The sequence below is a fragment of the Lupinus angustifolius genome, chromosome LG11, assembly GCF_001865875.1.
Source record: "Lupinus angustifolius cultivar Tanjil chromosome LG11, LupAngTanjil_v1.0, whole genome shotgun sequence".
NCBI lineage: Eukaryota > Viridiplantae > Streptophyta > Magnoliopsida > Fabales > Fabaceae > Lupinus > Lupinus angustifolius.
Genome location: NC_032019.1, coordinates 34,913,290 through 34,928,281, shown reverse-complemented (window position 1 = coordinate 34,928,281; position 14,992 = coordinate 34,913,290). Strand labels below are relative to the sequence as shown.

The 14,992-nt window shown below is 31.4% G+C and overlaps 2 protein-coding genes across 3 annotated transcripts; one reads left to right on the top strand and one right to left on the bottom strand.

Moving 5' to 3' along the window:
- LOC109360681 (cysteine-rich repeat secretory protein 55) lies at nucleotides 364-6,023 on the top strand. Of its 2 annotated transcripts, XM_019605729.1 has the most exons (2): nucleotides 364-673; nucleotides 5,324-6,023. In XM_019605729.1, the coding sequence occupies exons 1-2, from the start codon at nucleotides 480-482 to the stop codon at nucleotides 5,907-5,909; spliced, it is 780 nt and encodes a 259-aa protein (XP_019461274.1). In that variant the 5' UTR covers nucleotides 364-479; the 3' UTR covers nucleotides 5,910-6,023. The 2 variants fall into 2 exon arrangements, with proteins under 2 accessions (XP_019461274.1, XP_019461273.1); XM_019605728.1 differs by lacking the exon at nucleotides 364-673 and having other exon boundaries at nucleotides 5,017-6,023.
- On the bottom strand, nucleotides 10,232-13,638 carry LOC109360678 (ervatamin-B-like). The gene is made up of 4 exons (XM_019605725.1): nucleotides 13,118-13,638; nucleotides 11,111-11,346; nucleotides 10,904-11,032; nucleotides 10,232-10,539 (listed from the first exon to the last, which is right to left on the bottom strand). Exons 1-4 carry the CDS (start codon nucleotides 13,593-13,595, stop codon nucleotides 10,273-10,275), a joined length of 1,110 nt encoding a protein of 369 aa, XP_019461270.1. The 5' UTR covers nucleotides 13,596-13,638; the 3' UTR covers nucleotides 10,232-10,272.

Genomic DNA, 14,992 nt, shown 5'->3' with positions numbered 1-14,992 from the left:
ATAGGGTCGTAACACAACCGCATTGTACTGTATTTAGATTGTATTAGGCCGCATCGAATTCAAAAATATTTTTTTAATCACAAAATAATCACACTGCAACCGCGCAATTCGCATCGCAACAGCCGCAAAGACCGCCATCATAGTAAATGCAATATTACCGCAATTTAAAACACTGGTTGTATTATTGCAGTTTTAGAATCTTTGTAACTGTATTACATCTGCAATTTTAATGGAGTCGCCTTTGTTTTAATAATTGTAGAAAACGCAGCCTAACCGTGACCACAATTTAAAACACCAGTTCTAACTTCCAACCAAAGAAAGTCAATGAAACCCAACCATGCTCCTAGAAGCAACCTTGCAACTTGCAAGTCAAAATTGTCTGCTGTATGAATTCCACATTAGAATCATTTCACTATCACCCACACTTTCTCTTTTCTCCATAAGAACCAGTAACCCAATGAAAGTTTGAAAGGAAAATCATGTCTCTTCTATACAAAATCATTTTCTTACTATTTCTATGCACTTCTTCATGTGCAGCATTTGAAGATCCCCTAGGAGAATTTTGCAACAAAGACACTAACATAAGCAGTGGAAGCAAATTATCATCTAATATTGATAAACTATTATCTCAATTAGTCCTTAAAACACCTTCCACTGGCTTTGTTGCTACTACATATGGTAAATATAAACAAGACCAAGTTTTTAATTAACCAAAACCCCATTACCTTATCTTCCATTTCATAATACCAACTCTCCTCTCGGATTAACCCATTTAAGACAAACATCATCATCTTGCTTCTCTTCATGATGATATTCACTTACAATCATTACATGTTCATTAAGGTATGTTGTTTTTTCCATCTTTTTTTCCAATTGGGTTCGCTCCTCAATTACAACGACATATTCTTTTTATATTATGTGTATAGTGTAGAAGCGTCCTTCGGAAATTCTTAACTCACTTCCATGATATACTGTAGAAGTTGACAAAAAAACTAAACTTCTACGTTATAGTGTGAAAGTGAGTTAGGAAATTTCTAGGTAATCACAAATTAAAATGGAAGTTGAGAAATACATGAAGCATGCACACAAATTAAAAGAACAAAGAAACATAGAACAAAATAGTGCATTGAGAAAATCTTATCTTGTTGGAAGAAATGAGAGTGGGGGATGTTGGTTATTTGAAGTGGACAGTAATGTTTAGTCCGATTCAATGAAATCTATAGTTATAAGTTTCTAAGGTTATGAATTTGAGTCATGAGAAATTCATTTGAGTAATAAAATACTATAAGGATATTTAAACTTAAAAATTAACACATTGCATAAATTCATCGACCAAAAGGGTTACATGTTAAGGCTGAGTATTACAATCACCACTATAACCATCACCTCAACCATCATCTCCGACATCACCACCTTGATCACTATCATCATTAGTACAATTATAATTACCTCGACAACCACCCACTATTGTCGCCATTGCCATTACTACCACCATCATACATATAACCATGACTACAAATCAAGATCTTTAACACCACTACCATACTTGTCGCCACTAGTACAACCACCACCCTAAACACTTTCGTCGCTACACCACCACCCACCGCCACCACCACCACCTTGACTTTTACCAAACCCTAATACCTGACAACTAACATCACCTTGACCATTGCCATAACCCTAACCGTCACAATTGTTGTCGCCAAAACCACCATCTTGACTACCATTACTACAACCATCACTATAACAAACCTTCACCACAATCTTGCACCTTAAAAGTTTGGCAGTATGACTAATTATTTTTAAAAATATTTCATCAACTAAAAGGTCTCCACTTCAAAAACACAATTAGAATGAGATTAATATAATTCAAAAGGTATTATATTCATTAGGCAATAAAGAGCCAACATGGCTGTTAGAAATATTTTCATCTACTATGTTGGAGCACTTATCTGACTAATATGCTATTCATGTAAGAATTTATTTATTTTTCATCAGTTTTCTTTTCCATGCTGTATAAATCATGTGTTTTGTTGATAAATAAATAAAAGTCTTCTACATAACATATTTCCTTTCTGCACTTTTGCTTGTTACATAATCAACAAATTGGTATCTAGAGCTATATCTTGAGGGATTTGTGAGAACAAATACAAACCAAACACAACCAAAACACTTTTTCTATTACCTTCTATGACCTAAAATTGTCAAAATGAATTCAGAAGTAGTGTCTGCTGCATTTTCAACTCCACTGTTTACTGGAAAGAATTATCATGTATGGGTTGTTAGAATGAAAGTTTTCTTGGATGCTAATGATATGTGGGAAGCCATTGAAAATGAGAAGGAGATGAAGCAGAGAAAGTCTAAAGCAAGAGCATGCTTTTATGTAGCTGTTTCACTCACCATTTTTAACAGAATAATGACACTGAAAACAACTTGTGAAATCTGAACTTTTTTGAAGCAAAAATATAGGGAGATGAAAGGGTCAAAGGGATGCAAGTGATGAATTTGATCCGAGAACTCAAGATACAAAGGATGAGAGTTTCAGAAACAATCAAGTAGTACTTTGATGAACTTCTACCCATTGTCAACAATGTAAGACTCCTTGGTATTGAATTTTCTGATTCTAGAATACTTCAAAAGATTCTAGTTACACTTCCTGAAAAATATGAAGCTAAAATTTCGTATCTGGAAATATCTAACGATATGTCAAGCATCACCTTGGCAAAAGTGTTGAATGCATTACATGCACAAGAACAAATGAGGCTTATGAGGCAAGAAAGATCGGTGAAGAGTGCTTTCCAAAAAAAGTTACAAAACAACAATGGTTGGAATGACAAAAAAATGAGGCAAAATAACAACTACATAACTGCAGGTTCAACAAACAACAAATACAATAACCAAAATAACAACAATGAAGTTTTTCCACCTTGTTCATACTACAAAAAAACTAATCATCCACAAAACAAATGTTGGTGGAAGGATGATACAAGATGTTATAAGTATAGCCAGTTAGGGCACGTAAAAATATATGTAAGTTTCAACAACAATAAGAAGAAGCTAAGGCTGTTGATGAACAACGAAAAAAGAGCAACTGTTCGCAATACCATACTTTGACACTAACAATTTTACAAAAAGTTGGCTCATTAACCGTAGTTATACAAACCACTTAAAAATATTTCCAACTAAAAGGTCTCCACTTCAAAAACACAATTAGAAGGTCTCAACTTTGTATATGATTCAGGCCTCTAACACACTTGAGCTGCCCGTATTGTTTGGGTGGATGCCTAACTCTTTTATTCCATTTTCAAGTTTAGTAAAATTAAAGGGCCTATTTTTTCTTCATGATAGCGTTCTTGAAAGGAAAAATAATAATATAATGAACATTTATCACAGTCATACCAACAATTTATTGGTTTATTAGTGGGATAAAAACCTGCTAAATTACAAAAAAATAAATAAGTTAAAGGCTCAATACACGTGAACAACATTATTGGAAGGTCAACTATACATTTTAAAATATATTTGTTTTTTATAATATATTCTTGCTAATACCAAAAAAAATTACTATCACTAGGATAATGTAAGAGAAATGATTTTGAAGTAGAAAACCTAATTGACAAGCACCAAATAATGGGGTCACGTTAACTACATTGCACATTTGCGCAAGTCAACCGTCAAAGTCATCCACTACTGCAGAACAAGACAAGAAGTTCATGATCTGCAGTTTATTCTTCCATTCATTTTCACAAGTGGACTTATGCTTTTTCCAATTTTGTTGCCAATTTTTTTCATCTAAATAGGTGACTAATGCTGTTTTTGTTAGATTATTATCCATCATATTATGTTACAATAGATTAATAATAGAATAAGACATTGATCTAGTAGTTTAAGACCCGTTAGATTTCCACAAAGATAAAAAAGTCAAGACTTCGAGTGTCATTTATTGGGATGAACAATCACACACCCCGAAAAGAATTAGTTCTTTATCTATAGGGTGATGAATATCTTGATATTACAAAAAATTAATAATACGATTCTTAATGGTCCACGTGGTTAGAATATTTGTCATTAGGTCATGGGTTTTAATTTTATGCAGAAAAGTAAACATAGAAGTAGATAAAGTTTTGATTTTTTAGGTAGGTATTATTGGCTTGATAGGAAATAGTGTTATATGTACAATCTCATACAAAATCCCCCAAAAAATATAGTGGTAGTTCAGCATGTTGCAAGGAAGCTTCAAATATATTTCTTCTAAAAAGATGAATTTTATCATTAGTATCAAGTATAGAAGTTAGATAATTAATTTCATAATTTATTATTGGCAATCCGTGATCTCTACCTCTCACCTATAAAGCACCAATCTTTTAATTACCACTATTTGATACAAACAATATCAAATATTTCAAAAAAAATTCATAGATATTTATCATCTATGAAGCTTCTAGAATTCTAATTTTATATTTCATTCTATATCATCTGGGGTTTAATTAGTTCTAATCAGTAATTTAAATTATACCCTGGTTGTATTCAGTGATTTAAATAACAGCTGCAATATTGTGGTTGCGGTGAATGTCACAACCGCATCACACCGTAATTGCTTGTGATTCCGATTCACAATGATGCGGCTGCATCATACCGCAATGTAACTGCATAGGGTCGTAACACAACCGCATTGTACTGTATTTAGATTGTATTAGGCCGCATCGAATTCAAAAATATTTTTTTAATCACAAAATAATCACACTGCAACCGCGCAATTCGCATCGCAACAGCCGCAAAGACCGCCATCATAGTAAATGCAATATTACCGCAATTTAAAACACTGGTTGTATTATTGCAGTTTTAGAATCTTTGTAACTGTATTACATCTGCAATTTTAATGGAGTCGCCTTTGTTTTAATAATTGTAGAAAACGCAGCCTAACCGTGACCACAATTTAAAACACCAGTTCTAACTTCCAACCAAAGAAAGTCAATGAAACCCAACCATGCTCCTAGAAGCAACCTTGCAACTTGCAAGTCAAAATTGTCTGCTGTATGAATTCCACATTAGAATCATTTCACTATCACCCACACTTTCTCTTTTCTCCATAAGAACCAGTAACCCAATGAAAGTTTGAAAGGAAAATCATGTCTCTTCTATACAAAATCATTTTCTTACTATTTCTATGCACTTCTTCATGTGCAGCATTTGAAGATCCCCTAGGAGAATTTTGCAACAAAGACACTAACATAAGCAGTGGAAGCAAATTATCATCTAATATTGATAAACTATTATCTCAATTAGTCCTTAAAACACCTTCCACTGGCTTTGTTGCTACTACATATGGTAAATATAAACAAGACCAAGTTTTTGGCCTTGCTCAATGTAGAGGAGATGTTAGCACTCAAGATTGTTTCAATTGCATTCAAGATGCAGCGAAACAAATCCGCGATCGATGTCCAGATCAAGCTGATGCAAGGATTTGGTATGATTATTGCTTTCTAAGGTATAATAGTAAGAGTTTCATAGGTGAAGTTGATACATCTTTTGGCATATTCTATTTCAATGTTGAAAATGTAACTGACCCTAAAGGTTTTAATAAAGAACTTGGAACCTTGATGGATCAAATTAGAGCACAAGCTGTTATGCCAAAAGATGAAGGACTTGGGAAAGGAAATTCCAAATTGTCACCATTTGTGACACTTTATGCTTTGGTGCAATGCACAAGGGACTTGTCTGAACTATCTTGTGCTCAGTGTTTGGCTATTGCAGTGAACAATTTCTCCACATTTTGCAACAATCGTAAAGGATGTAGGGTTCTATATAGTTCTTGTTATGTTAGATATGAACTCTACCCCTTTTATTTCCCTCTTGATTCAAAGAACAAAGGAGATTCCAAAACATTAAGGGCCATTGTTTATCCTTAAATGTTTAAGGCCATATTTTGCTATTGCTAAAAGGAGCATCTTTGCCCATAATTATCCCTTTATGGAAAATATTGCTATCACTCCTTGAAAGTTGAAGTTGTACTTTAAAATGAAACAAGATAAATAAAATGGCTTGTTTGAAAAAAAGGAGTTATGCAAAAAGCTTCATATATGTCTCACACACGGTATTATTTTATCTAGGATTTAGTTAGTTTTATTTTATATGAATTTATTGTTAACCGGTGAATTAATCAATTAAATTATTAAATTGGGTTGTCACAAACAAATATAAAAGATTGTCAAATTCACAAAGACTTGATACCTTTCAACAAAAAAGCAAATGTTATTTTAAGTTGATTTTTATAAGATTGACTAGTTTGATTATACTATTAACTAATTGCTTGTATTAAACTATTGTAATAAAGATGTTAGGATTGGATTTTATTATTCACTATCCATACATACTTAATTCAACAACACTTACTCATCAATTATGATTCTTTCACAAACAACGAGATCTTAATGGTATTAACTGCTAATATCTTAATTATGTTAATAGCTTATGACTAAAGCTCTATGTCCAGCAACTCTACTAACAAAATGAAGAACTATGATAATGCAACACCTCAATAGTACTAATTGCTAATGTCTTAACATGATTAGTAGCTCATTAATATAGGTATATATGTTCAACAACTTTACTAAGAAGTTGAAGATTTATGAATTGTTAACATACCTCTATGTCTAGCAACTATATTAACAAATTTGGGAGTTATTTAGTGTTCATATACTTAGTTGATTAGCAATTCACCAAAAAAGAAAAGAAGGAAATTGAAAGAGCAAAAGAGAAGAGAATACATCGAACTTTTATTATTGGAATTGATTCTACATAAAGGCAAATATAGACAATTTATACAATGGAAAAATTAGTAGTTGCTTGAAACTCAAACTACGATTTAAAGTAAACACAATCTTATTGGAATAAAAGAAAGAAAGAATATTGTTAATCGATTAAGGTAAATTAGTATTTGATTATGGAGAGAAAATGAGAGAGAGGAAATTGAGTTTTTTCTGTATTATTCAATTCATGTACAGTGCGTTTTAACTAACTAAACTAACTGTCTGATTAATCGATTACCGATACTAGTAATCGATTAACAAAACTAGCTAAATAAATTACATTTTTCTCAACATTCTCCCTTAATTCATACTAGCTAAGCTTATCACACCAAGTTGCCTTCTTTGCCTTTGAAAATCATCTCTTTTCAATAGTTTGGTGAGTATGTCAGCTTGTTGTTCTCGAGTTTTGCAAAATTTCGACTTGAAGTTGTTCTTCTCCACTTGATTTCTCAAGAAATGATATTTGGTCTCTATATACTTGCTTCTACCGTGAGATATTGTATTCTTTGCTAAATTGATAGCTGATTTTTTGTCCACAAATAACAAGATAGGTTCATCCATTTGCATTCCCAATTCCATAACCAAAGCTTGCAGCCGTAATGCTTGTTGTCCTCCCAAGCAAGCTGTAATGTATTATGCTTCACATGATGATAGAGCAACAACCTTTTATTTCTTAAAGCACCAACTCACAGCTGCATTGCCAAACTTGAATAGATATCCACTTGTACTCTTTCTATCATCCTTATCACCACACCAATCAACATTTGTGTAGCCATGAATTGTGTTGAATTCTTCATTGAGTTCTTTGCTTCTTTTGGTAGGGAACAGAACTCCAAGATCCATGATTCCTTTGAGGTATATGAGTATCCTTTTTACTACCTACAAGTGTGAGTGCTTAGGATTCTCGATATACCTACTAACCAGTCCAACGACATAAGCTAGGTCAGGTCTTGTATTGTAGATGTACCTTAGTGATCCTATCATTTGACTATAGAGTATTGGATTAACTAATTTATCTTCTGAATTCTCAGTATTTACCTTGCATAGAGTGTGACCAGTTTCAATTGGTGTTGTAGTTGAGTTGCACTCAAGCATGTTGAACCTCTCAAGTACATTTGAAATATACTTCTTTTGGTGTATCAAGATCACTGTATTTGTTCTGAAAAATTCAATCCTTATGAAGTATGAGAGGTTTTCCAAGTCAGCCATAACTTAAACTCTAGCTCCAAATTTACTTTGACCATTCAATCTCACCATCATTGCTACCTGTTATTAGCAAATCATCTACATATAAGCATATAACTATTGATGCTTTAGTAGATATTCTTTTTCTGTAGATACCATACTCATTTGTACATCTCAGAAATCCTAGCTTCAATAAGAATTCATCTATTCTCCTTGGTGCTTGTTTCAACCCATAGAGTGCTTTATGTAACCTAAATCCTTTCTTCTCTTAATTTGGAACTTCAAAGTAGTTGTGTTACAAATACTTCCTTGTCTAATGGACCATTCAAGAATGTTGATTTCACATCCATTTGACAAAAGGACCAACCTCTTGAGTTTGCAATAGTAGTTATAAGTCATACTATTTCTATCTTTGCCACTAGAGCAAAGACTTCATCAAAGTTCAAGCCTCGTCTTTGTAAGAATCCTTTGACCATCAACCTGACCTTGTACTTGGAAATTATTCCATCATGCTTCAATTTTACCTTATACATCCACTTTACTGAGATGACCTTCTTACCCTTTGGTAGTGTTATGTGTTCTCATGTATCATTCTTTTCTATTGAACTGATTCCATTCTTCATTGCTTCAATCCAATAATGATCATTGATAGCTTAACCAAATGAGATTGGCTCCATTTCAGCTAGTAGAGCCATATTCACAAAATCTTTCATGAATGATTGTAGAATCATTAAGCACCTCATAGTCTCTAAACCTTGATGACATATGTCTTTGTCTTTGAGGTCTCTCACTAGCATTAACATTGTCATCATTGTTTGTGTATGGTTCTGTTGAATTTTGTGTGTTATCATTATTCATTCTAATTAATTTGTTTGAGGCTACATTATGTGTATTCTAGTCCGAAGATTCAACTTCATTAAACTTGAGATCCCTACTATATGAGATGGTGTTTATTTCAGGATTAAACACCTTGTAGGCCCTGCTGAAATTGAGATACCAAAAATTCGAAACTTTGACTAGTTACATTCCTTTGTTGTGTCACTTTTCTGTTAGTTTTTATTAATGTTTTCTTCAACCTAATAATTGCAAATTTCATGCAATAATGATCCAAATTATACCTTATCTCCTAATGATGAAATATATTAGCACCAACTTCTTACTCATCGATATCATTCTGATGATGTTTAGACTATTGAGTTATCTTCCCACCGATGATCATTGTAATAATGTCATTTTTCTCATTTACGAATTATGTTAGTGGTCATTTCTTTTCTCATCGACGATTATTCTGATGATAATTATACATATGGTTTCTCTTTCCACCGACGATCATTCGAGTGATGCACTTTCTCTCAATGGTGAATTATGTCACTAATATAATCTTTTCTCATCAGTGTCAATCATTCTATGTTGATTATATCTGTTGATTTCGTACGTACAACACATTTCTAATGATTTTTGATACCATATAAATAGTTATTAATATTCAGTTTTGAATGTATTATTTGTAACAAACTTAAAGCTTATTAATCTTTAGCTTGAGGGGATGCGTTAATTAAAGTAAATTGACTATATTATTGTACTTATTTTATCATAAAATAAAATATGAGCTTCTATATTTTTTGATAAAAAGATTGTAATACTAAATTCAAAAATTAAATTAAAATATATTTTTTGGGATTTTAAAGGTTTAATAGCAACCTTAGTTATTTCATTCCTCAAAAAATGGCAATCAACCTATGTTAGTATGTTAAAAAATTACTAGCCTATTGACAACGTGAAGAGCTGATTTACTATTAGAGTAAAGATGCATTGCATTAGGACACAGTTACACACATGCTTATTACCAAGGGAAAACAATAACACATGAGTATTACTTCTCATACAAAAGAAGGGGAAAAAAGGAAAACGAAATATACATTGCCTCCTCGCCTGTATTATAATGAAAACTCGCAATTTAAAGATTTACTTTGAAAGTACTATTACAACATTGGAGGAACAAATGAGGAAAATATAACTGGAAGTTGAAATAAATTATTTTTCGATACAACTAGACACTGCATACAGCGTAGTATATCTTACACCATTTAAGAAATTCTATATTTCTTCACTTATTTATGACTAAGATCATATCTACTGTAGTAAACCTAGTGTTCAAAATAGTTTTGATATGACCTTAGCTACACAGAGACTATAATACACATTACATACCAAAACATTATTCTTTGCTTCACACCTTGCTTTGAGACACTTACGATTATTTGAAAGTGTTGCATGTTCACATGAAACTAATACTTGGCTTCAATGGTTTTGAAACACTCTTGTCTATTATTGGTTGAAAAGCCTTAGAATTGATTGCACACACCCCATATGGTAAACCAGTATTCCTTTTGATTAGTATATAACCATCTCTTCCCCAATCATTGCCCCACGAGTTCTTCGCAATCCAGTAATCAACACCATTTTTATTGGAGTTATAGCCCACAATTAACACACAGTGACTTGTATGTGTAGTTTTTTTGCAATACCGACCATTAAATATTCCCTGATCAAGTAGCAAAAGGGAAAAATTAAAAAATTGTAACATTCTTGTATTATATTGTGAATCTGCATGAATATAAATTAATATGTGTACATGCTCTTATTGTTTCATTATTCGATGCCACTATAGTATTATATTTATGACGATTTCATTAGTGTGGTGCAACCTATCAAACCATATTTGGTTTATATTAGGCCGTATTTAAAAATATATTTTTAATCATAAAAAATTTATGATACAACACTTTCAATCCATATTGCAAAAGCTGCAATGGTGCAGTTGCAATACAAATTAAAACATATATCAAATAACTAAGCTACTATTGGGGACAATAAATAAATCAACATTGATAATATAAACGACTTACACCCTGGTAATGTTTAAACGCGGTTGCATTCAAGCATGCAATAATAGGTTGAATAGAAGTAGCACGCAAGAGTGCATTGTCTGAGTTTGCTAAACGTCTATAACCATCAATGTAGGCACTATTTCTAACCTGAAAAAAGGAGAACAAAATAAGAAATTAAACAAAAACACGTAAAATTTTGTTCCTAATCATGTGAAGTTAAAAAACCTTGTAGGTTTTTCTGCAGGTTCCATTCTTTGCTATATATGGATAATCTTCTTCTGAAGCAATCCCACCATTGTTTAGAACCCAATCTAATCCGTTCTTTACCTTTCCACCTTTACAACCATGGCTATTTTTGTCACAGCTTACAAGTTGTTGCTCAGAAAGACTAATAAGGTTCCTTGTGGCAATTGCATTTATTCCTTCAATGCCAGCGACTGTGGCAAATGCCCAGCAACTTCCTAGAATAACAAATTATTCAGAAACATTAATAATATATATTGCATGTTCTGTTCAATAATATTTAATGAGTTCAGCCAGTGAAAATTTAATATTTATCCTCAAATTTAAATGCTACACATTGACTTAAATTGCAGAACTTATCACACACAATATTATAGTTGTGGTGACTACGCAACTATATTATACTGTAATTATAATATGATATCGAATAATAATGATATGGTTGTATGAGACTGTAGTACAACTCCATCATACTGTACTTGGGTTGAATTAAGCGGCATCAAATTCAAAAATATTTTTTTAATTATAAAACAATTCATAATTGAATGGCTACAATCCACATTGCAAATAATGACCAAAATTATAGTAATCACAAACACAATTTAAAATACTATTCTCTATTCACAATATTTTGGAGGTGCCTAAATTTCACAATCAAACATTTGCTACATTAAATCAATGTTGTGAAACTCGAGTCGGACGTCAAACCGAAATATGTCCCGTTTAGGTTTAAACGATTAAACCACCCGGTCGGATAAGGTGATTTCTTATATAATTTATAATTTTTATCTATAAATATATAATTATATAAAAATGTAAAATTTTATATAATTAATAATCATGTATAATTATATCAAAGTCACATTTTCCCACCTTTTTTGGACCGAAGTAAACAAAATATTATAGTAGTATTCTATTTTTTTTAAATTTTAAGTGAATCGTCTGGTTTACTTCCTAAGCTATTCCGATTTAACCAGGTTTAACACGGTCGTACCAGAATTTTCTCAGCTCAAAGCGGTCTAACTCTCATTCGGTTAAGATTGCAACCAGAGTTGTTTTTAAGTCCGTGCAATAGTTGGACTGACCTGTTTGCCCGGTCCGGTCCAATTATCACACCATTATGTTAAATCATACCAAGGAGAAAAACAATTAATCAGGTTAAAGCATATTTCTAAAATTATCTTTAGATATTTTTCCTAATTGTGTTTAAATTTAAGTTATTTTTACTATAAATTTAATATTTTACTTTTAAAATTTTATAGTGGGCAACTCACATGCACCCACTACTCATAGTTAAAGAAAATACGACATCATTTCATCTCATTTTCATAAACAGACATATCAACCATAATTTAAGCAAACATTGTATTGGAAGGGGTGAAATGACCTAAATTGTCAATCATAGTTACATTTGGTAACCAAAGTCAGTGGCTTGGATGGAAACAATTTTTATAGGACAAACAATGGTTAAGGACGCATTCAGAAATTAATTAAGTTTATTCCTTGTTATTGTTGTAACAATCAATTTGTGTTAGTGTTTTATTTGGTAAACCGAGGAATCAATCTCAATAGCGATACAATATAATAATTATATTGGTCAAAATGAATTTTATTTACCGAATTTTAATTGAAATATATCAGTTATATTGATCAGTTTTTATTTAAAATTAATTTTTTAATAAAAATAAAAACAATTATTGTTCTCTTTGTTGATTTTTCAAAATTAATACTAATATTTTCTTTTCGGTGGAACACAAAATTAATACTAATAATATATATATATATATATTATTTCACCAGTATGCGATTTAATTAGTGAACCATTGATTGAATCGTTATATTATCATACCAATACATTGTAACCATTAGTATTAATAACATTTCCTTCTAGATATATTAATCATATACTATTTTTATCTTTTTTATGTGTGGAAGCAATAGTTACATTACTTTTATCACAAATCTTGCAAACATAAAAAAAAAACTTACCACAACTCCCTTGATCCTTAACTTCAGTTACTACTCCTTTTTTCCTCCAATCCAAACGTGAAGGTACATAACATGTTGAGTCATCATTTAGCTTCATGTCACTGTCTTCAGGCATGTCAACGTTGTTGTTTAAGTAAGTTTCTTCGAACTCCTTGTTGCTCCAATCAGCAAACTTGTTCAGACCAAGAAGGTAATCAGAAGATGATGTTCTCTTTGAATTTGACTCTATGATATCATTCATATTGGATATGAAAATATCAAATCTTTTTGCCATCTCTTGTAGATCATTGTAGACACGACCATGTTCTTTCTTCCATAGTTGGAATAGTTTAATAGCATCTTCATGAGAAGGATATTTATCAAGATTAGGACCCAATATGGAGTATTGAGTTAGAATGGGAGAACTTGTAGAGAGAGATATGAATGTAGTGAAAATGATGGATATAAGAAACAACAATGAAGTTTGGGAAATCATCATTTATTCACTTAATATCAAAGTTTGGTATGCATTCCTTTTGTATCAATTTCACATATTTATAGTAAGTTCATGACTAATAGCTCATAGCCCTAATAGGTAGCATTACCAGCTCAAGCAATTGGTTAATATATTAATTTGGAACTTCCCACGTTTACGTTTTGATCGAATTATTAAACTTAAGACAGATATGAAATGTTTTCAATATTAACCTATGGTGATTAAAGATTGTATTAAGAAAATGAGAATGGCACGAAAACATATTTTAATAATAAAAAGTGTTGTTTTCAATAAGCAAAATCATGGATGACAATAGTGGTTAACGTGGAACTCTCTAAGTATTTTTTTAAAAGAGGGTTCTAACGTTGGAAGATAAACTAAATCCATAGATAATTTAATTTATCGCATATAAATATTCACAGTTTTTCTTCATATTCTTTTAGAGAGGAGAGTACCTTCATGAGATTTAACTCTTAAACATTCATATATCGTGTTCTGCAACTATTTAATTGAGCTAACTTTTAATTGTTTGAATGCTAGATATTATATATCAGTTTAATTGGTGATTCACTAATTAAACCGTGTACCGGTAAAATTAAATATAAAAATATAATGTATTAATATTAATGTTGAAAATCAATAAGAAACTAATAATTTTTTTTATTTTCATTAAATCAACAATGTTTTCGTCACCATCTTCCTTGTTTGCTTCTTCAATTCATCTTTTTCAGCTTCTTAATCAACGATGTACATACAAATCTCGTTTTGTAGCTTCTTTAATTCACCTTTTTCTTTTTAAATTTTATAATTTTGTTTCATATTTCTAGAAATAAGATTTTGCCACCCTAATGTTTTAGTTATGAATTTGGTTGTTTCAAATATTCTAATGTTATGCATGCAAGTAAGATAGATAACTTTATTTTAGCTCCCTTTAATCTTATAAGTGTTTCATTTTGTACCAACAGTGCATATGTTATGAGGGAAATGCTGCTCCGTGAAATTTGAAGTAATTTAATTATATTGAATTGTTTTTCAATTCAATCTTTAATTTTTTTTGGTATTGACTCCTTTAGATAATCCAATTTGATGCTGGATTTTGAAGTCTTTTGATGAAGTTACTTGATTATTGAATTGTTAGGAACTCACTGCAAACTTGTTGTCATTGTTAGAAACAAATTGAGAAAAAAAATAGTACAAACAAATGGGAATGGAGGGAGGGGAGAATGCTCGAGTGGTTAAAGATCTATTATTAAGCTTATTTTACATATTCTTATGAATTTTGTTTCTTTGTAAATAGAATCACTTTTAAATTGTGTCAACCTTATATTTTAACTTCCTCTATATAGGCTGTGTCAAATGGGCTAAAAGCACCTTAAGGGAAAGATGGAATGCATTTGTGC

What these genes read in the sequence shown, in the direction of transcription:
- LOC109360678 (XM_019605725.1), bottom strand. Translation starts at nt 13,595, where the DNA reads ATGATGATTTCCCAAACTTCATTGTTGTTTCTTATATCCATCATTTTC. An exon ending in TAAGGATCAAGGGAGTTGTG is followed by an intron (nt 11,347 to 13,117) that starts GTAAGTTTTTTT and finishes TTGTTATTCTAG; the next exon opens with GAAGTTGCTGGGCATTTGCC. An exon ending in CGTTTAAACATTACCAGGGT is followed by an intron (nt 10,540 to 10,903) that starts GTAAGTCGTTTA and finishes CTACTTGATCAG; the next exon opens with GGAATATTTAATGGTCGGTA.
- LOC109360681 (XM_019605729.1), top strand. Translation starts at nt 480, where the DNA reads ATGTCTCTTCTATACAAAATCATTTTCTTACTATTTCTATGCACTTCT. An exon ending in ACTGGCTTTGTTGCTACTAC is followed by an intron (nt 674 to 5,323) that starts ATATGGTAAATA and finishes TGTTGCTACTAC; the next exon opens with ATATGGTAAATATAAACAAG.